The following is a 20,347-nucleotide window of genomic DNA, read 5'->3' as shown; positions in this document are numbered from 1 at the left end:
ATGCTGCATGAATCCAAGTAACTGTTGCTGCATGAGGAGCTGCTGCTGCTGTTGGATAGCCTACTACTATCGCTGGAACTTGTCCTATCTAGTCTAAACCTATGCTAGAGCAGCTACGGTCTCCTAGGCCTGGCAAGCCTGATCCTGCCTCATCTGCTCAAGTATAGCAAGAAGAGCAAGGTCTGTCTGTGGTGCCTGTGGAGCTGAGCTAGAGCCACTAGCCTCACCGTCATGTCGTCGTGGAGACATCTGAGGGATATCCTGGTAGTCATCATCTAAACTGTCGCTAGGGTCGCTCTCGACCATACCCTCCTGCTGAGCATCTAGCTACTCCTCCTCTATAGCTACTACGCCCCTAATGATATCATCCTGCTAGGCTATAGTCTCTAGCACCTCTAGGCAATGGCGTGGTTGGCTAGGTGTCCTCGCTTCACTGTGGTGGAGCATCCGAGTCATATTATAAGCTGGAAACTCTGTAGTAGCTCCTGAATACTCTACCAACATCTCAGGAGGCCTCACTGTGACTGCCCTGTGAATCAGAAATGTGATCCAGTGAGCATACAATAGCTGCCTGTGACCTCGAAATCCCTCTGCAAGTGTATCCTCCATCTTAGAAAGAATGAGATCCCATATATCAAATATTGTTTACTAGATCAAGGAGTTCAATAGTCACAACTAAATGCGAGTCAATCCCTCACGATATCCCATCCTCGGTAGCAGGGTCCTCCTCATGATAGCATCAAGCAGTCTAGTTGTAGGAGTAAGATCCCTAGGTGTCCTGCTCGACCCCTTGCTGAATGGCTCTATGAAGCAAGGTCGGATGAGATCCGTGGGAGGCAAAAGACTACCGTGAGGGCGTCTAGGAGGCTCTGTGTGACCATTGCAAACCTCATGTAGCCGGATAGGTGACTCCTAAAGCCTAAGAATCTCTCTGACCCTGAAGCTCATTAGCCTATAGTCACGGCCTCTGAAAGCAAAGTGAATAAATGTGTGCCCTGGGTCAATCCAAAGTGTAGCATAGAACTCATGAACTCATGATGGTACACATCTGCCTGTCCACCCAAGTAGGCCTATCAACCCTAGCAGGTAAGAATGGTGAGGATAGATCTACTCTCCTGTAGCTGCTATAATAGCCTCAATAGAGCATACTCTCTGAGATCTAAAAGCAACCCCACTATTAAGATATGCATTATAGAAATCCTCCTATAGTGGAGTATAGAAACCCTCTGAAGCACGCTCGTCCCTCCTCGGCGGGAACCAGTCCTCGAACTAAACAAACCTAAGCTGTTGCACCTGCTTGGTCATAGCGGCCCCTAAATCTAGATGAGTCACTGGAGGCAGACCCTATGGTCTAGGAGGCAGACGAGAACCCCTCCTCTATGCCTCTGGCCTTGATGTCACCTAGGTACGGATATGACTAGAGCGGCGTAACTATAGGTGAGGTGCCTGCTCTGTCTCCTCTATCTGCACTGGTGGCTGTGACTGTTGTGGCTCCCCCTAAGGCTGAGTCTCCTCCAAAACAACATGTTGTCCCTCAAGCGTGATAGTCCCAGCTAGACTACCATGACAACGCTCAACCTGCTCAATGGTTGTCCTCTATGATGGTGAAAGCTGATCTGCAATGACAACACCACTCTGAGCACCTCCTCTCTCTACATGCTCTGCGGTGGCTGCTACTACTGCTGCTCTTGCTGTATTAGCATCTGCAAACTTCTGCTTCTTTGATGTAGTCTTCTTTGTCCCCTTGCCTTTCACCTCAGTAGGCAAGCGAGGCAGAGGCCTTGGATCCTCATCACCTGGACCACCTCTGATGTTCTTAACACATGCCATTGCTGGACCTAAAAAAGAGCAACTACCACTGACAAGAATCAACTGCTAACTATCACTTCTGAGGCTTGGCCTCAATCCGTACTCGCGAGCTTGGCCCCGAGTTAACTGATAACTACCAAAGTAACCTCAGAAACACCGACTCGCTGCACGATAGAATAGATTGGATATATAAATAATTTCAATATACATCTAGAGTTATGAAACCCTAAGAAGCAAGTAATAGATACGAAATTAGAAGCGAGGGCTTGCTACCTGATGAATCGGTGACCGACGAGAAGAGGAATGAATCATGGGCACCAAGGGAATCGACAATTAGGGTTAGGGTTCCAGCGATGGCCAATCAGCACAATGTAGGCACGGCAATGGTGATGATTGGCGCTGGACAGGCCGTGGAGATGCAGGCACGATCTAAGGCACGGGCACGGTGGTGCGGGGTGCGGTGGCATGGTGGCGTTAAGGCACGAGCGTGCGGCGGCATGGTGGCGCGGGTAGACGGCGCGGGAGCAGCGCAAGCACGGTGGACGGGCAAGGCGACTTAGGTGCGACGCGGTGGCTCGGGAAACGGCAAAGTTGGCGTGGGATGCGAGATTAGGTCATGGTGCGGCACGGTTATATGGTGGCCCCCGTGACGAATGAGAAAAGGAAATGGAAAAGAGACCGGAAACCGCACGACTTCTACTGACCGGATGCTCCGGTGGCAACGATCAGACGCTGCCACCTAGAGTCTGATCGACTCTAGAGAGGTCCAAATCCCCTCTAGTCACGACCGGACGCATTCGATCACCACTGACCAGACGCAGGATCACCTTCTGATCGAATGCAGGGAAAGAACCGTTTCAGCGTTCGGTCACTCCTTCGCAGCAACGGTTCACCTCCTGTGAACTGACCGGACGCTGGACATCAGAGTCCGGTGCAACATCCGGTTACTCTTTTTCAGTAGATCTTCAAAGTTCCTTCACGCTGCCTGTTCTCAATCAAGTCCCAACTTCAATAAGACCCAAATAAACACTAATTGAGACTAATGTGAGTGACCTCTCTCAAACCCTCAAATTTTTCGAAGTATTTTGCCTTAGGCTATAATTCTTTTTAAGAAAATAGGCAATAAAAGGGTAATTGAAGAGAAATGACAAAACAACATACATGCATATGCAATGCAATACTTGAAAGTAATTCTAGTTGCTTGTCAAGTTTGATCCAAGGTTAAGCTTCTTCACACGCTCTTCGGCGGTTATTATAACCATGTTAGACAAGCCCTAAATGCATTACTAAAAAGTAAACATGTTGTATATTACAATGCAATGCAAGGGACAACACAAGCTCATTTTATAGTGAAGTTGCTAAAATCAAGCACATTGAGCTCATTCCTCAACCGACAAAATGTAGCCTCATCTAGCGGTTTAGTGAAGATATCCGTCAATTGATTCTCGGTCCTTACACCTTCTAGTAAAATATCATTCTTAGCAACATGATCTCTAAGAAAGTGATGACGGATATCTATATGCTTGGTGCGAGAGTGTTGAACCGGATTATTAGCAAGCTTTACCACACTCTCATTGTCATACAAAAGTGGTACCTTTTCTAGAACTATACCATAGTCTAGCAAAGTTTGCTTCATGTAAAATATTTGTGCACAACAAACACCCACGGCAATGTATTCCGCTTCAGCAGTGGACTAAGCCACACTATTTTGCTTCTTGGAGGACCAAGACACAAGTGATCTACCAAGCAAATGGCATCCTCCGGATGTGCTTTTCTTATCAACTTTGCAACCGGCATAATCCAAATCGGAATAGCCAACTAATTCAAATCTAGCTCTTTTAGGATACCGAAAGTCAATGGTTGGTGTGTGCTTAAGATACCTAAGGATTCTTTTAACGGCAATCAAATGAGCTTCCATAGGATTAGCTTGAAATCTAGCACACATACACACACTAAACATGATGTCGGGCCTAGATGCGGTTAAATATAATAAGCTACCAATCATAGAGCGGTAGAGAGTTTGATCAACTATTTTACCTCCCTCATCTAGGTCGAGATGTCCATTAGATGGCATTGGTGTCTTGATTGGCTTACATTCATCCATATTGAACCTCTTGAGAAGATCCTTGGTATATTTTTCTTGAGAGATGAAAATCCCTTCTCTCATTTGCTTGACTTCAAAACCAAAAAAGAATGTAAGCTCTCCAATCATAGACATCTCGAACTCCTTCGGCATCAATTCATCAAACTCTTTGCAAGAATCTTTATTTGATGATCCAAAGATGATATCATCAACATATACTTGACAAATGAAGATCTTTCCATCAATCTTTCTTGGTGAATAGTGTAGTATCGACCTTCTCAATGAGGAAATTCCGAAGGCACTCATACCAAGCTCTTGGGGCTTGCTTAAGCCCATATAGCGCCTTGGACAACCTATAAACATGATTAGGATATCTAGGGTCTTCAAACTCGGGAGGTTGATCAACATAGACTAGTTCATTAATAAAGTCATTTAAAAATGCACTTTTAACATCCATTTGATATAGTTTCATTTTATGATGTGATGCATATGCAAGGAGGATACGAATGACTTTAAGACTTGCAACTGGTGCAAAGGTCTCTCCAAAATCCAACCCTTCAACTTGAGAGAACCCCTTTGCAACTAGTCTTGCCTTGTTCCTCACAACAACGCCTTGATCATCTTGCTTGTTGTGGAACACCCACTTTGTTCCAATGACTCTTGCACCTTGTGGTCGCTCTTCAAGAGTCCAAACTTCATTGCGGGCGAAGTTGTTCAACTCTTCATGCATGGCATTTATCCACTCGGAATCTTGAAGAGCTTCTTCTACATTCTTAGATTCAACACAAGAGACAAAAGAGTGATGTTCAATAAAAGAAGCAAGCTTTTGAGATCGAGTCATTACACCCTTTGATGGACTCCCTATGATGAGATCTTGTGGATGAGCTTGTAGTAGAGGTGAATTTCTTCTATCAACCACTTGAGGTGAAGGTTGTGGAGCATCAACATCTTATGCTTGTGCCACCATTTGATCATGGAAGATATGAGCATCTTTATTTTCTACTCTCCCATCTTTATCACTATCTTGTGGCACATTTGATGAAGAAGGTGGATCAATCACTTGTACATCATCTTCATCATCTTTAGGTTTGATGTCTTCAATCAGAATGTTTTTCATAGCCTCCCTCAATGGTTCATCACCTACATCATCAAGATTCTTATGTGCTCCTTGGGAGCCATTAGATTCATCAAATTTCACATCATATGTTTCTTCAACCAAGCCGGTGGCATGATAAAATACTCTATATGCTTTGGACTTTGATGAGTAACCAACAAGAAAACCAATATCACAACATCTTTGAAACTTCCCTAGGTGTTGCTGCTTCTTGTAGATATAGCATTTGCAACCAAACACCCTAAAGAAGGAGACGTCTGGCTTCTTCCCATTGAACAACTCATAAGGTGTCTTTCTAAGAAACTTTTGAATGAATAAGTGGTTGGATGCATAACATGCGGTGTTGATAGCTTCCGCCCACAGAGCTTTAGGTGTGTTGTACTCATCAATCATTATTCTTGCAAGTATGATTAGTGTCCAGTTCTTTCTCTCAACTACACCATTTTGTTGAGGAGTGTAGGTTGCAGAGACTTCATGCTCGATTTCAACTTCATCACAATAGGCTTCAATGTTTGTGTTGTCAAACTCTTTTCCATTATCACTTCTAATTTTCTTGAGCTTCACTTCAAACTCATTTTGTGCTCTCTTGGCAAACTTCTTGAAGCATTATGCAACTTCGGTCTTGTCATGAAGGAAGAACACCCATGTATATCTTGAGTAGTCATCAACAATCATAAGACAATAAAGATTTCCTCCCAAACTCTCGTATGTTGTTGGTCCAAATAAGTCTATGTAAAGAAGCTCTAGCACTCTTGTGGTTGATATGAAAGCTTTTGTAGGATGAGTGTTTGCAACTTGCTTGCCGGCTTGACATGCACTACACAACTTGTTCTTCTCAAATTTCACATCCTTCAACCCTCTCACCAATTTATTCTTCATAAGCTTCTTGAGTAAGCTCATCCCAACATGAGCAAGTCTTCTATGCCATAGCCACCCAAGTGATGTTTTGGTGAATAGACATGTCTTCAAGTTAGTATCTTTGGAGGTGAAATCCACTAGATATAGGTTGATGTATCTAAATCCCTTGAATATTACTTGATCATCATCTTTCTTAGATACAACCACTTCCTTCTTGATAAATAAGTATTGGAAGCCAAGATCACACAATTGTCCAACGGATAGCAAGTTGAAACTCAAAGAAGCAACATATAGCACATTTGAGATAGAATGATCATTTGATATTGTCACTTTGCCCAATCCTTTGACTTTGCCCTTTGAATTATCTCATAATGTAATTCTTTCTTGGCCATCTACTTCTTTATCTAGTGAGGTGAACATACGAGGATCACCGGTCATATATTGTGTGCAACCACTATCAATTACCCAATGACTTCCACCGGTCTTGTAGTTCACCTACACACAAGAGATCAAGCTTGTTTAGGGACCCATACTTGTTGAGGGCCCTTGACTTTCTCTACTAGTGACTTTGCAACCTAAATTTTTTTAGGCCTATTCTTGTTGGGAGGTCCTAAGAACATAACTTTCATTTTTCCATTTGAGTCCTTTCTAAGCATGTAATGAGCATTGAAAGCAAAGAGTCTAGCATGCTTGGACAAGGGTTATGGTGGTAGAGTTTGACACTCATGGGCAAAATGGACTTCTTGTCCACACTCAAAACACCTCTTTGGCTTTGGCTTTGACTTGTGTTGTTGTTGTTGTTGAGCTTGGGCCTTCTTCTCTTGATTTGCCAAGTATCCAATTCTACTTCTATTCATCTTCATGACGGTGTTCATAAGTAGCTCACTTTGAAGATGTTGTCCTCTTGTAAACTTGCTCAACCCAGTCTTGAGATGCTCTTTTTCTAGCTTGAACTTCTTGTTCTCTTCTTTGAGCTCATCATGATTCTTCTCCTTCTTGAGTCTCTTGTTTTCTTCTTTAAGCTTCTCATTTTCAAGAGCTAAATCACTATCTTAGTCAAGGATCTCTAACACAATGGTGTTGGTGGTTGATAGCTTCTCAAGATCTTTCTTTAGATTCTCATTCTCATTCTTGATCTTGACATACTCATCATAGTCATCAGACTCAGCCACTTGCTTGCCTTTGCTACTAGAACCTTGCTCCATGCTCTAAAAAATCAAGTCATCATATGATGTAGCTATATCAATCTCAACAATATGGTTAATAGCATCATGTGGCTCATTGGATAAAAGCTCTTGAGAGATAACAAGATTAACATGATTGATCTTAAGATTTGTATACTCTTCTTTTAGCATGTTATAGCTAGTGATGAGCTCGTTATGTATCCCCTCAAGTTTATCATGTTTATCTTTAAGTTCTTTCTTAGAAGATTTGAGCTCCTTGAGTTTGGATGACATAGCATCATTTGCTTCTCTAAGCTCAACACTAGCCTTTTTCGCTATGTCACATTTCACTAAAAGTGAATCATTCTTAATTTCAAGCTTTTCATTCTTAGCTCTAGTCTTTCTAATGATCTTAGTGTATTGATTTAGTAATTTAACAAGATCATCATATGAAGGTGATTCAAATTCATCATCATCACTATCACTATCATCATTGCTAGCATGTTCATCACCACTACTATCATCATTATTTGATACCTTTTGTTCACCCTTGGCCATAAAGCATAGGTGTGTAGAGGATGATGGCGGTGGTGTCGGTGAAGATGATGAAGAGTCAATCACAATGACGGCCACCTTCTCATTGTCACTATCATCATCGGATGAGCAACTTGATGAATCAATGTTCGTGAGCCAATCACCGACGATGTATGCCTTGCCATTTTTCTTCTTCTTATGGAAGTCCTTCTTGCCATCCTTCTTCTTGTATGGCTTGTTTTTTTTCTCATCTTCATCTTCATCACTTGAGTCATCTTTCTTGCCCTTGTACTTCTTCTTGTACTTGTCTTTCTTGGGCTTGGTGCATTGATGTGCTAGATGACCAAGTTCTCCACAATTATAGCAATCCATCTCGAAGATTGGCTTCCTTCTAGTGCTAGTGAAGAACTTCTTTTTCTTGCCATCAAACTTGACGCCATTCTTGTTGATCTTCTTTAGCATCTTGGCGGTTCTTCTCACCATGAGAGCAAGACTTGCATCATCAACTTCATCATCACTTGAGCTCTCATACTCAATTCTTGCTTTGCCCTTCTCTTGGCTAGTATTGAATGCTAAGTCTTTGTCTTTCTTCTTGGTAGAGGATGAACCATCTTGTGGTGTGATGTGCATGTACATCTCATGAGCGTTGATCTTTCCCAAGATTTGAGTTGGTATAGCAGTGGAAAGATCACCTTGATGAAGCACGGTCACAATGTGCCCATATTTGTCAATAGGGAGGACACTCAAGATCTTTCTTACAACATCGGATGGTTGCATTTGTATAAGTCTAAGCCCATTGACTTCCTCTATAAGAACATTCAAGTATGAGTACATTTCATTAGCACTCTCTTTAGGAAGCATCTCAAAAGAATTAAGCTTTTTCATTATGAGTTGATAGTGTTCCTCACGCTCACTCTTAGTTCCCTCATGGAGTGCACAAATGTCCGACCATAGTGCATGGGCGTCCTTGTGGTTCCTCACCCGGTTAAACACATCTTTGCAAAGGCCTCTAAAGATAGTGTTTCTAGCCTTTGCATTCCATTTTTCGTAGTTCACTTCATCGCCTTAAAGGTGCATGGGATCCCTAGATTTTGGGAAACCTTAAGGGATGGCTCTAAGAATTTTAACATCTAGAGCTTCTAAATACGCCTCCATGAGGATTTTCCAATAAGGAAAATCATCTCCCTCAAAGATAGGAGGAGGTCCATCCCTATGAGACATTTTCTCTAGGCGGTTAAGCCTAAATACATGATCACGAGGCTCCGATACCAATTGAAAGAATCAAGATGCCCAAGAGGGGGGATGAATTGGGCTAATTCTAAAATTCTTTGCAATAGTTAAACCCTACACTTAGCCTACTTCACCCCTTGTGCCTAGAATATGTTTCTAATGTTCTACCGCACAAAAGTTTTACAACCTAAGTTCCAATCCTACTCTAGCATGGCAATTCTATGAATGTAAATACAAGAATTGAATTGCTCAAAGTAAATGATTAAAGTTAAGAGAGAAGGAGGAACGCGGTGATGTTTTGCCGAGGTATCTGAGAGTCGCCACTCTCCACTAGTCCTCGTTGAAGCACCCGCGCAAGGGTGTAGCTCTCCCTTGATCCGCGCAAGGATCAAGTGCTCTCTATGGGTTGATTCTTCGACACTCCATCGCGGTGAATCACCCACAACCCCTCACAACTTGAGTTGGGTCATCCACAAGCTCCACCGAATGATCACCAAACTTCCAATCACCACCAAGCCATCTAGGTGATGGCGATCACCAAGAGTAATAAGCAAGAACTCTCACTTCACCACAACAAGCCTAATGAGAAGGGTGGATGCACACTTGCTACTCTCTTTTTGCTAATGAGGACTTAATCTTGGATTCTCAAATCTCAATCACCTCACTAGGCTTTTGCTCTCCTTGGCACTCTCAAAGGTGTTTCTTAGCTGTTGAAATGGGTAAGAGTACTTCCTTAAATGAACAGAGGAAGTATTTATACCCTCTCATTCAAAACGAACCGTTATGTGCCTCTACGGGGTGACCGAACGCTCCGGTTAGTTCTCCCCGCCACTGAGCAGTTAAGTTGTGACCGGACTTTGATCTGCGTACGGTCAGCACTGACCGGACGCGTTCGGTCACAAAAACTTTTCTCTGGAACCTTACTGATGTTGACCGGACTCTAGCATAAAGCGTCTGGTCACTTTGCTGCTCAACATCCAGTTAATAGCCGGAACCTGACCAGCATCCGGTCAGCACTGATCGGATGATTCCGATCAGGATTCTCCCTCTCTGGAACCTTACTAGAGTTTACCGGACTCTGGCACCCAGCATCCGGTCATATTTCACTCAGCGTCTGGTCGCATCCAGATGACTTTACCTTGATCAAATGAACTAAACGGACTCTGCGCCAGCGTCCGGTCAACATTTGACCCTCCATTCACTTCCAACTCGAAATCATATGTGAATGAAGTTTGCTCCAATTGATCTAAGGGCTATTTAGGAGCTACCTAGTACTAGATTTGACAAGTGTGCACCACACCTAACCCACTAGACTCACCTAGATCAAGCTACTAGTCCATACCCTCTTAATAGTATGGCCAAAGGGAAAACAAAGTCCTAAATAACTCTAAGTGTCTCTTCAACACCAAACGACACTTAGAACTAGTCCATCCTTAACCTTGTCGTCCATCCTTTGAAAACCGATGATTTCCATCGTAGGGGCATGACAATCATGATTGCCCAATCAATTGTCATTATCATGACCTAACTTAATTGCATCTGTAAAACACACGTTAGTCATAGTAATCTCGTATTGTCATTAATCACCGAAACCCAACTAGGGGTCTAGATGCTTTCAGAGGGGCTCTGCACATCCAAGCCGTAGGTGGTTCTCTTCACATCCAAGTTGAAGGGGTCGGCATCGAGCCTTCGAATGGCCTCCGCAGAGGCATTCAACTTCTCATAGAACTCCATTCGATGTAATAATATGGTATTATCATATAGCTGCTCTTCTTGTTTGTTATCGGGCCTGCTAAGCTATTCATGATTGTAGCAGCATAGTTTAGAACAAAAGGTCTTATTACGGTTGTGTGGACCTTGAGGTCAAACCTCCCTCCTAGGCCAAGCACATTGCTCCGTCCACCCAAGTAATAGATTTGCATGTTAGGTCGGTGGGATCGGAGGGGTGGCCCAATAAGTCATAAATGGAGGCAAAGGTGTCTCCTGATCTTGATAGTTAGGGCACACCACGACGAGAAAGAAATTGGCAAGGGGGCAGGGGGTAGGACCTTGGTGAGCAATGACTGGGGGATGAATGAAAAAGGAAGAAAAATGTGTGCCGTGGGAAGTGGCTGTAGGGTTGACGTTTGGATGAGTTTCTCGATATTAGTGCCAAACAATCGTAATGGCATTTCAAGTTAACGGTTCAATCTTTTAGCGATAGTTTACCCAAATAAGATATTTTAGTATTTTTTTTTAAAATCATATTCTTCCGATGCTATACAACTATTTTTTCCCAAATAAAAAGTCTATCTAGTTTTTTTTTAAGAATTAAGTCTGTCTAGATTTGTCCAACGGGAATTTAGAGTCAGAACCTAGACAATCATTTTAGGCCTGGCCCATACTCGGGTCTATTCTCGAAGTATTATGACCATGCCACTGTCGCAACTTGCTTTGAGGTCAACGATGGTGGCTAATTTATTTGTTTCTCCGTAATCAATCATTACTTCCGAACCCCTATTTCCATAGAAATGGATTTGTCATGTTCTCTCGTACAGCGCCATTATTGGCCACTGGCACATGGATGTGAAATTAGACCGGGAAATTACGTGTGGGAGCAGGGAAGTAGGAGTATGTTTCTTGGTTGTTACTTGTATGAATGGTCGCCGAGAGTAGCTAACCATTTAATTTTCTGTCATGACACACCTCTTGTAGTGCATCCATATTAGTATACACTTGGGTTGTCAAGACGATTGGCTATGATTGGTGAATGTTTTTTTTTATGGAATATGATTGGTGAAAATGTATCTATACGACATACGCCATTGAGTGGCAGCGCAAGCTAGTTCCAATACTTCAATTTGGATGGACAAGAGATGATTCACATCCATTTTGAAAATTTCTTCACAAGTGATGCCACGAAGCCGTTGGCCCGGAAAACGAATATTGAGTTGAGATTCATCAGCTCTATTCAGGAAGCTGGATTCAGTTAGCCGCACTCTATGATACTGAGAAGCTCCAGTTGTCCAATGAGAACGTGAAACGTGACAGAGAAGCTAGTCTTGACCAAGACTCTCCGATTAAGGACACCGCGAGTCTTCTCAAGAGGACAAATCGTGTTCAGAGGTCCCGGAGCATGTTGATTTTATTTTTATGAGATTATAGAACACAGACCAGCCGGTATTCCGATGTAAGCTGCTGCTTCCTTAAAACAAAATAGCTGAGGCTGATACTGATTTATTCTAAGAGAAAAAACCTGTTATTTTAATGGAACGGTACGACTCATGAGTTCAGGCCCACGGGGCCGCCGGAATCCCACGCCTGGGATCTGCCGATCAGACGTTCAGAGGCACTTGCGGCGATGGCGCCGGTCGTGGCGTCACGGTCGACGAAATTCAGGCCCAGATTCCACATCGATACCGTCAGCCAGATTTTAACAACTGTCTGGCCAGTGGCAACGGAGAGCGCGGACTCACCAGCCAAGCCGGTGCTGTGGTCCGGTCCGGCCGACGCGTGGCCATCTCGGTCGGTCAATCGCGCTCGAGCGGCTTTCCCTTCCATTTGCACCATCCTGGAAAGCGGCTTCAGGCTTCTCTTTCAACCGGCCGCCGCCGTCTCTAAAAGGGCCGAGGAATCTGCGTGAGCTGAGCCGCTCTTCTAGGTTGCGCTGCGTTGCGTTGGTGGTAGGGCGGCGTGACAGGACAGTTCCCTTCACATTCACAAGTCAACAGCGCAAGCTGCCCAGCTACCTAAGCGCTAATCCTCCGCCCTGCTCGTGAGTTGGAAGGAAGAGGCGTAGTAGAGCGAGGGGGCATGCCCATGGAGAGCAGGAGGAGGCAAGCAGGCGTGGTGGCGATCGAGTGCGTCGCGGGCGGGTCGCGGGCCGAGGAGTGGGGGCCCGGGAGCAGCGAGACGGTGCAGACGGGGGACGTCGTGGAGGAGCTCCTCATCGGGGTCGGCAGCCGGGGCGGGCCCGCATCGCACGCCGCGCCCTTCAAGGGCGGCCGCGCCGCGCTGCAGAAGCTCCTGCACGCGGCCTACAAGCGCGGGGAGACCTCCGTCGAGGTGCGCGTGCGCCGCTCCGCCTCCGCGCAGGGGCAGCAGCGGCAGCTCGTCGCCGGCGGCGACAGCAGCGGGGAGCTGGTGGACGCGGCCACCGAGGCCAGGATGCAGGCCTGCATCGTGCCGCAGGAGTCCGTCGGCGGCGGCGGGATCGGCCGCAGCCGCCAGTACGTGCTCCGCTCCATCCGCGACCCCAACTACGCCGTCGGCCTCGTCGACCGCATGGAGAGCGAGTGCATCGCCATCAGAGGTACCATACCAAGCATGCTTATCCTCTTCTTCGTGCAGATTTAAATTCTGAAAATGTTTTGGCACCATTTTTTGATCCGCTTTTAGCCCGTACATCAACTTGATTCGGTTTGCGCTAGCCCTCGGAAGAAAAGTAAAAGTCCGCGACTGAGTTTTCGTTGCATGCCGGGTTGGACTTGAGAAAAAAGGATAGGTGCATGCCTCATGCCTGTGCCCTCTGCGTGCGGACTTGCGTGCACAAAAAGTTAAGCAAGTAGGCTGGCTTGATAGGTGACATGCGCTTTATCGTTTCCTGAAATTTGGCGTGTTCACGATAGGGATTTGGGTTTGGTTGTAGGCATATGCTTGGATGTTGGATCGGTACAGACTAAGACAGTCAGAAATGGTCACTTCTAGGAGTACTTATATTACATGATGATCCCATCGTCGTATCTGTGAATATGTTCAGGACATCCTGAGTCTGATGGGATAGGATCCATGGAGGATTGTAGAAGGTGTTTACAGCATTGTTGGTCTTGTTGTGTTGAGGACCGTACCGCTTGGCCGACCAAATTATAATACGGTAGTCTATAATACAGATGGTGCATGCAAGCAATGCTCTGTAGGCAAGCTCAAGCATATTCTTGGGAACATTACAATCGAGAGAACGATGACCGAGCAGCGAGCACTAGATCTTGTATTCTAGATACGTCTTGCAAAAAATTGCAAGCTTTTGTTTACAGTAAGATGCAGATCTTGTTGTGAAATGGTGGCATGATATGATATACCTAGGAAGTCTGCATGCAGTGCTGTTCTCCTGTCAGTAAAAAAAAGTATACTAAATTTTTTTGAGGAACCTAAAAAAAAGTATATAATTGCTTAGTCTAGCTCAACTTCAAACTCATTCTACTTAATACAATGATACACAATTCTCTTGCGTATTCGAGAAAAAAAGATGCATACTTCCCGGCAACAGACATGGTGATACACATTGAATCGAATAAGCATTTAGCTTGGTTCATTATTATGCTTGGCGAACCACTTGCTGATTACTGAATATTCACCTGATTATAAAATATTGTTGCGAATTCTTAATTAATGAAACCAATAGATTCCTCCGTTGACTTTTTGTTGGTTTGATCATTCACTTTCCTTCTGAATTGGAAAAAATAATAATGCATGATTACAGAACATGGAAAAATTATTGATCTGATTCCTAACTCTTTTGTGTCTTGTATTCTTGTTACGTCTTGCATTTGCAAGCTTTTGTACCAAGTAAGATGCCAATCTTGTTATGAGATAGGAACTCGACAATTAGGTTACTCTAAATCATGTATTCATGTAGACTGTAATAACATGATAAACCTGGAAGTCTGTATAGTGAACGCACTATGCAGTGCGTTGCTCCTGTCAGTCAAAAAAAGTATATAATTGCTTATGCAAGATGGGATCGTCGGGGAGGAAAATAGCTCAAGATGCATACTTCCAGGCAACAGACACGGTGATGCACGTTGGGTCGAACTAGTGTTTAGCTAGATTCATTATTATGCTTCGCAAACCACTTGCTGATTGGCGATTGCTGAATAGTATTCTATCTGATTATAAAATCATGCCTCAAATTCTTAACGCGAGTACGCGACTAGGAGATTCCTCGGTTGACTTTTATCGGTCTGATCAGTCACTTTCCTTCTCTATTGAACCAAAAAAGTAGTGCGTGGTACAAGATCATGAAAAAATATTGATCTGAGTTTGCAAACTCTTCTGCATTCCTGATGGTATGGTCGTTGGCACCTACGGTGCTTTTCTTCAGGCTCGAGGAGCTCGAGGGTGGTGTGCGCGCTGAGTAAGGCGCAGCTGCAGGACGGCTACGTGTCCTACCCGTGGGAGAAGAAGATGCGGGAGGTGCTACCAATGCCCAACTCCAGCAGCTTCCTCTCCTTGCTCATTCTGCCCATGGCGCTCGACCGTGCCGGCTCCCGCTACAACTCCGTCGAGGACACCCTGGCCCGCGCCAACGCCTGGATCCTCTCGTCTCAGGCGTCCGGCGTGCCCATTGCATTCTTGAACGTGCAGACAGAGGCCCTTCTCACCAAGGTAGTAATGATCAAGACTGCATTGATGATGTTGCTTCAGTCGTCTGTGTGCGCCTCTCTGACGATCTGACTTTCTCGGTGCAGATCTCCGGCGAGACAGCATCTTCGACGGTCAACTCTGGCTCACTGGCCGACCTCCCGAACCTCGCCAACGCCAGCCTTTATGGCTTCGAGGACTATCACGGCGTGGACATCGGCGTGGTGAAGGCGGTGCGCGTTTGGTACACCGCCGCTGCTGGAGAGATGCCTGTGGAGATCATCCTCGAGGAGGGCGACGCCAGGCTCGGGTTCGCCATTAGCCGCACTGAAGAGGTACGTACGGCGAACACCTCCCACTGGTCGCATTTTCGCGCGCTCACTCTGTAGTGCATGTGTCTGGTGTGGTGAGTCAGAACTCATCAGGTCACTTCACTTGTGACTGTGAGCAGGGCTTCATCTACGTCTCGTCCGTGGTGGAGAACGACGTCGAGCGCCAGGCACCGTCGACGCGTTCGGGGCTCCGCGGCCTCTATCGGGAGGCGAAGCGCGCGTCCAAGCTGCTGGTCATCTCGAGGGTGTCAGGCCAAAAGGTGCTGCCGTGGATGGTGTCGACTTCCGGCGCCATCCGGTGCTTCGACACCGTGTCCCTCAGCCAGAAACTGTCCCTGCACCGCCACGCTCTGCGCCCGATCCTTCTTCACGTGCTCATGTGGGACGGCAAGTCCGACGCGCCGGCTCGACCAGGCCACGATCCCTGCCCGCTGCCGCTGCCTTTGCCGTCCCCGGAATTCGCGGAGTTGCCGCGGCAGAACTCGTTTGCGTGCGTCGAACAGCGGCTGCAGACGGAAGTGGACCCCGGGGTCATGCACGAGAGGGATACCGCTGGGGATGCATCCTTCAGGTTCCATAATTTCTCGCTGCCCAACAACTGGGTCTGATAAACGCTCGCACATGCTTGGATGCTGTACATACGTAGATTTAAGTGAGTTGCTTTGTGCTGAGAAAGGGCAGCTTGTACTGTAACTTGTCGCGTGAGAAGTATAATTTTGGTCGATGAAAATGTTCTCTGTTTCGGAACTACTTTAGACACTACAGATGACTGCATTAGGTGAATAACAGTTTCAGGATTGCACTAGGAGAATAACAGTTTTGTGTGCAAGCTATACATTTTATTTTCACAAGTGATATGTGGTAGTGGTATACAAAGAATGGTATCCACTATCTTAACAACAGCAATGAACAAGCATGTCTTCAGAACAACTTAACCACCTTCAGTACAACAGCATTTGGAAACGAAGACCCAATTGCCAGTTGGGGTAATTTAGTTTTGCATCCCTGTATCTGTCAATTCATAAGATATCCAGATCCATCTGCTGCATAGAGTCTATACTCCATCCTTTCCTTTCAGGTTAATCACTGAAAGCTCCTGTTCGACATAATCCCCAGCACAAATACGTGGATAGGAATGAGCATCAGGTGTTTCAGCAAAGTGGCCGAGTGGCTTAAGAATTGCATCCGAAGCAATGTGCGCAAACAACTGTTTAGAGAAAGAGGAAATGAGAAAGTAAAACGACTATAGAATTTAACCTCTGCCAACTTTTAGACCCTTGTCCAAACTATTGCTTACATAAATTGAGAATCAATAGTACTTACTGTTGATGAAACCCTCCACAAGCTTCTATTTTGCTCTTTCGCTAGTGCTATGGCATCTAGTGTTCTCTTGGTCACCACTACCTCATGCATTCCAGCCAAACACTCGCCACCAGTAAGCCATTCCAGCTGTTCAGAAAGGAACACATCTGATTGGTAAATAGTCATACAATACAGTTTTTTTTTTACTTTACAGCCACACACAATATTTCTAGTACTTCTGTAGTTCTGTTGAAATATTTGATACTCCAGGAAAGAACTCATATATTTGCTCCAAAACTTTAAGAAAAAATCCTATCTAGGTTTGTCCAAACTCAATTTTTTTACCTCTGAATCTATAAAACTAAGAATATATTATCTTGTACAAAAAGAGTTACTTATTATGAAATTATCTTTCATAATGAGTCTAGTAATGTCAATTTTGTGTTGTGACTCCATATAAAACATTAGATATTGATGGTCAAAGTTACAAAAGTTTGTTAAATCTGATGTACTTATATTTATGATTGGAGGAAGTATAAAAGTATAGTTCACTTTGATTTTTTTCAATCACATTGATTATAAAAACAAGTACTCCTAAAGACCAAACAAAACAAAAATATGATACCATCAAACTAAAAATGTTGATAGAGATTCGCAAGGCTGACCTGTTTTCCAGACTGAATTAGAAGGCAACCAACAGGGACTTTCACCTCCATCTTTTTACCATTCCTTAACCAGATGTTAAGGCCTGGGAATCTACTTCGGCCATGTATTGTCAGGAAATTAAGATCATAGTGGAATCCAGCAAAAACGGTGCCCTCAGAACCATGACGCTGCAGGTCACTTCCAGTTGGCGCTAGGAGATGTGGTCCCTAGTGTTCAAAGAGAAATTGAGCAATCTCAACAAAATTATTATAGAAATTGAATGTGAATACTATATAGAGACTGCTGATCTCTAACTGCATCACTACAGAAGTACAGAATCAAAGAGCTCATGCCATACTTGAGAACCCACTAAGTAACCCAGTGATGGCTTTTGACACAGAAAAAGGGAAGAATAAGATTTAAAAAACAAATTGAGTAGGAGTACAACAGAACAAGGCAAAGATTTTTCTTTTTTGAATGAGTAGCGCAGAGAATGATAATATTACCTCCTTCATCAAAGAAGTAAATGCATCATTGGACAAGCCAAAGCCAATTGCAGCCATCTCAGCAACAACCTATGCGAACATAACCATACAGGTATGGGCATACAGCACAAAAGAGTTATGTACAACACATCAAACACTGTGAATACTGTTCAGAAAAAGGTGCTATCATGATAGATATACCTCAATTGCAGAAATCATTTTAGAACCCCAGGAATCCATCGTCTCTTTCCACTCAGGTAATCCCTCAGGGATAACAGGTTCTGAGTTTAGCTCCTAAACAAGGTTAGTTACCAGCTCAGTACAAAGAAAAAAACTAAACTAGCACCATCAATAGTTAACACATTTCATATTTTAAAAATCAAAGATCGTAGAGAGACGTCACATGGAAATCATAACCTTAAAGCGGGTATTTGCAGGGCGAGGACCCACTCTCCACATGTACCGCCATTTTGGGTCCGGCCCTTTAGGCGTGGCTGGCTGAAACTCCACGGGCATGCTCCTGATCTTCTCCTGCATGTTCTTGTCGACCAAACTGCGAGGAACCTCCACCCCTTCAGGTGTGACACCAACCTTACCCGTAACAAGCATAAACGAACTGGATCAGTAATTCAGCACAGTGGGGTAAGTTGAGTTTTTTAACACGCATTAAGCAAGACCTGATCGTGCCTATTTTACAAAGGGAAAAAGTCTACTTCACCCCCTCAACTATTGGTGGTTGTCTACTTCACCCCTCACCTATAAAACCAGGTATTCTACCCCTCAAACTATTGAAAACCATCTAAATAACCCTCTGAGGCGGTTTTGAAGGTGGTTTCGCTGACTTGGCATATTAAAAAGTCTACATAACCCCCTAACATATTAATTGTCGACTACATAACCCCCTCAACTATAAAATCTAATATTACAGCCCTTAAAGTATCCAATAATATTCAAATGACCCCCTTGGATGGTTTTGTAGGTCCGTTTGGACACCGTATCCCGACACATTGGCCTAAGTACCTATGCTTGTGCGCATGCCACATTTTCTACCTCCACCTCCCAACTCTTTCTAGACTAACCCACCACCCAACGAGAAACACGTGACATCTTGTCTCTTACTCCACTTCCCAACACTCTGTTGATGACATTGAGCTCAAGCACCATGCCTACACCCTCATCATCTGGCCCCTCCCACATCCTCCATCGGGCTATCCTCGAATGACAAGGGTGTGGCATAGTGCATGAACTCAATGCCGTCGAGGAGTGCCATGAGGTGAAGCAGGAGACAGGGTGGTGCTCATCGGGCAGTGCCGTAATCCTAGAAAGAGTAGGGAGAGAGAGGCAACCAATGGGCCTACGTGCAAGTATGGTGCATAGGCCAGTGTGGTGGTATACGATGTCCAAATGGCCCTATAAGACTATCACAGGGTCATTTGAACATTATTAGATATACCAAGGGCTATAATATATGGTTTTATAGTTGAGGAAGTTATTAAGTCACCCTTGACATGTTAGGGGGTTATATAGACCTTTTAATATGCCACATCGGCGAAACCACTTTTAAAACTGGGGGCTATTTAGATGGTTTTCAATAGTTTAAGGTGGTAGAATACCTCATTTTATTGGTGAGAGGGTGAAGTAGACAACCACCAATAGTTTGTTTGAGGTGCTAAGTAGACTTTTTCCTTTTACAATGTGATCGATCACGGCAGTGATCCGGATCGTATCGTTGCTGGTTCGTGAAAAAGTACGGCTGGCTGATTGGTGTGAGAGAAAAACACTGTTTCGGCTGAAAATTTACGATAGTTTACGACCAGCCACAGCCAAACGAACAGGCTACCCACACCCGATCCATCAAACCCGCTGGCCCAATTCGACAAAGCAGACAGAGAAGAAAAGCTGCGGGCGACACCTGCCTACCTGGTAGTGGAGGTGGGGCCGTTCCTGGAGGCGCTTTGCGTCGGCGGATCGGGCGAAGTAGCGCTCGACGACGTCGAGGAAGCGGTCGTTGTCCGCGGCGGAGCAGCGCGGGTCCATCACCAGCAGCGCCCCCGTGTCCCGCAGGCTAGCGCTCACCGTGGCGCACAGCGCGCGCAGCTCCTCCTCACCCGCCGGGGCCGCGTCGCCGGCGGCGGACCGGAGATACGGCGCGAGATCCACCACCGGCAGGTCCATGGGGGCTGGGGCTGCGCGGCGCGGGAGATGCGAGTTGAAATGAAAGGGGAATCGGGGCAAGTCGAGCGGACTGGTGAAAGACTGGAAGTGGAACAGAGTTGCAGAGCGCGGTGGGATGATGCGTGAAGGTACCGAGAGGTAGAGTTGGGGCCGGAACAGCAAACCGGATGTGCACGGAACCTGTTTTTCTCTTTTGCGTTACTTTTCAGAACAATATTTTTCTCTAATAATATTTTAATATAAATATCAGCGTAAACTAAATTTCTACATAAGCGAAC

The 20,347-nt window shown here is 45.0% G+C and overlaps 2 protein-coding genes across 2 annotated transcripts; one reads left to right on the top strand and one right to left on the bottom strand.

The window, feature by feature from the left end:
* Positions 1–12,364: 12,364 nt before the first annotated feature.
* LOC136467621 (uncharacterized) lies at positions 12,365–16,126 on the top strand. Its single transcript, XM_066466383.1, has 4 exons — positions 12,365–13,082; positions 14,871–15,154; positions 15,238–15,465; positions 15,582–16,126. The coding sequence occupies exons 1-4, from the start codon at positions 12,584–12,586 to the stop codon at positions 16,068–16,070; spliced, it is 1,500 nt and encodes a 499-aa protein (XP_066322480.1). The 5' UTR covers positions 12,365–12,583; the 3' UTR covers positions 16,071–16,126.
* A 153-nt stretch (positions 16,127–16,279) lies between these two features.
* LOC136467622 (uncharacterized) lies at positions 16,280–20,093 on the bottom strand. Its single transcript, XM_066466384.1, has 7 exons — positions 19,815–20,093; positions 18,312–18,485; positions 18,096–18,188; positions 17,916–17,984; positions 17,430–17,636; positions 16,786–16,911; positions 16,280–16,669 (listed from the first exon to the last, which is right to left on the bottom strand). The coding sequence occupies exons 1-7, from the start codon at positions 20,067–20,069 to the stop codon at positions 16,517–16,519; spliced, it is 1,077 nt and encodes a 358-aa protein (XP_066322481.1). The 5' UTR covers positions 20,070–20,093; the 3' UTR covers positions 16,280–16,516.
* Positions 20,094–20,347: the final 254 nt, after the last annotated feature.

This window comes from Miscanthus floridulus, chromosome 7 (genome assembly GCF_019320115.1).
Source record: "Miscanthus floridulus cultivar M001 chromosome 7, ASM1932011v1, whole genome shotgun sequence".
In the NCBI taxonomy this organism is placed as follows: domain Eukaryota; kingdom Viridiplantae; phylum Streptophyta; class Magnoliopsida; order Poales; family Poaceae; genus Miscanthus; species Miscanthus floridulus.
The sequence above is the reverse complement of the archived record's forward strand: the minus strand, read 5'-3'. Positions and strand labels throughout refer to the sequence as shown.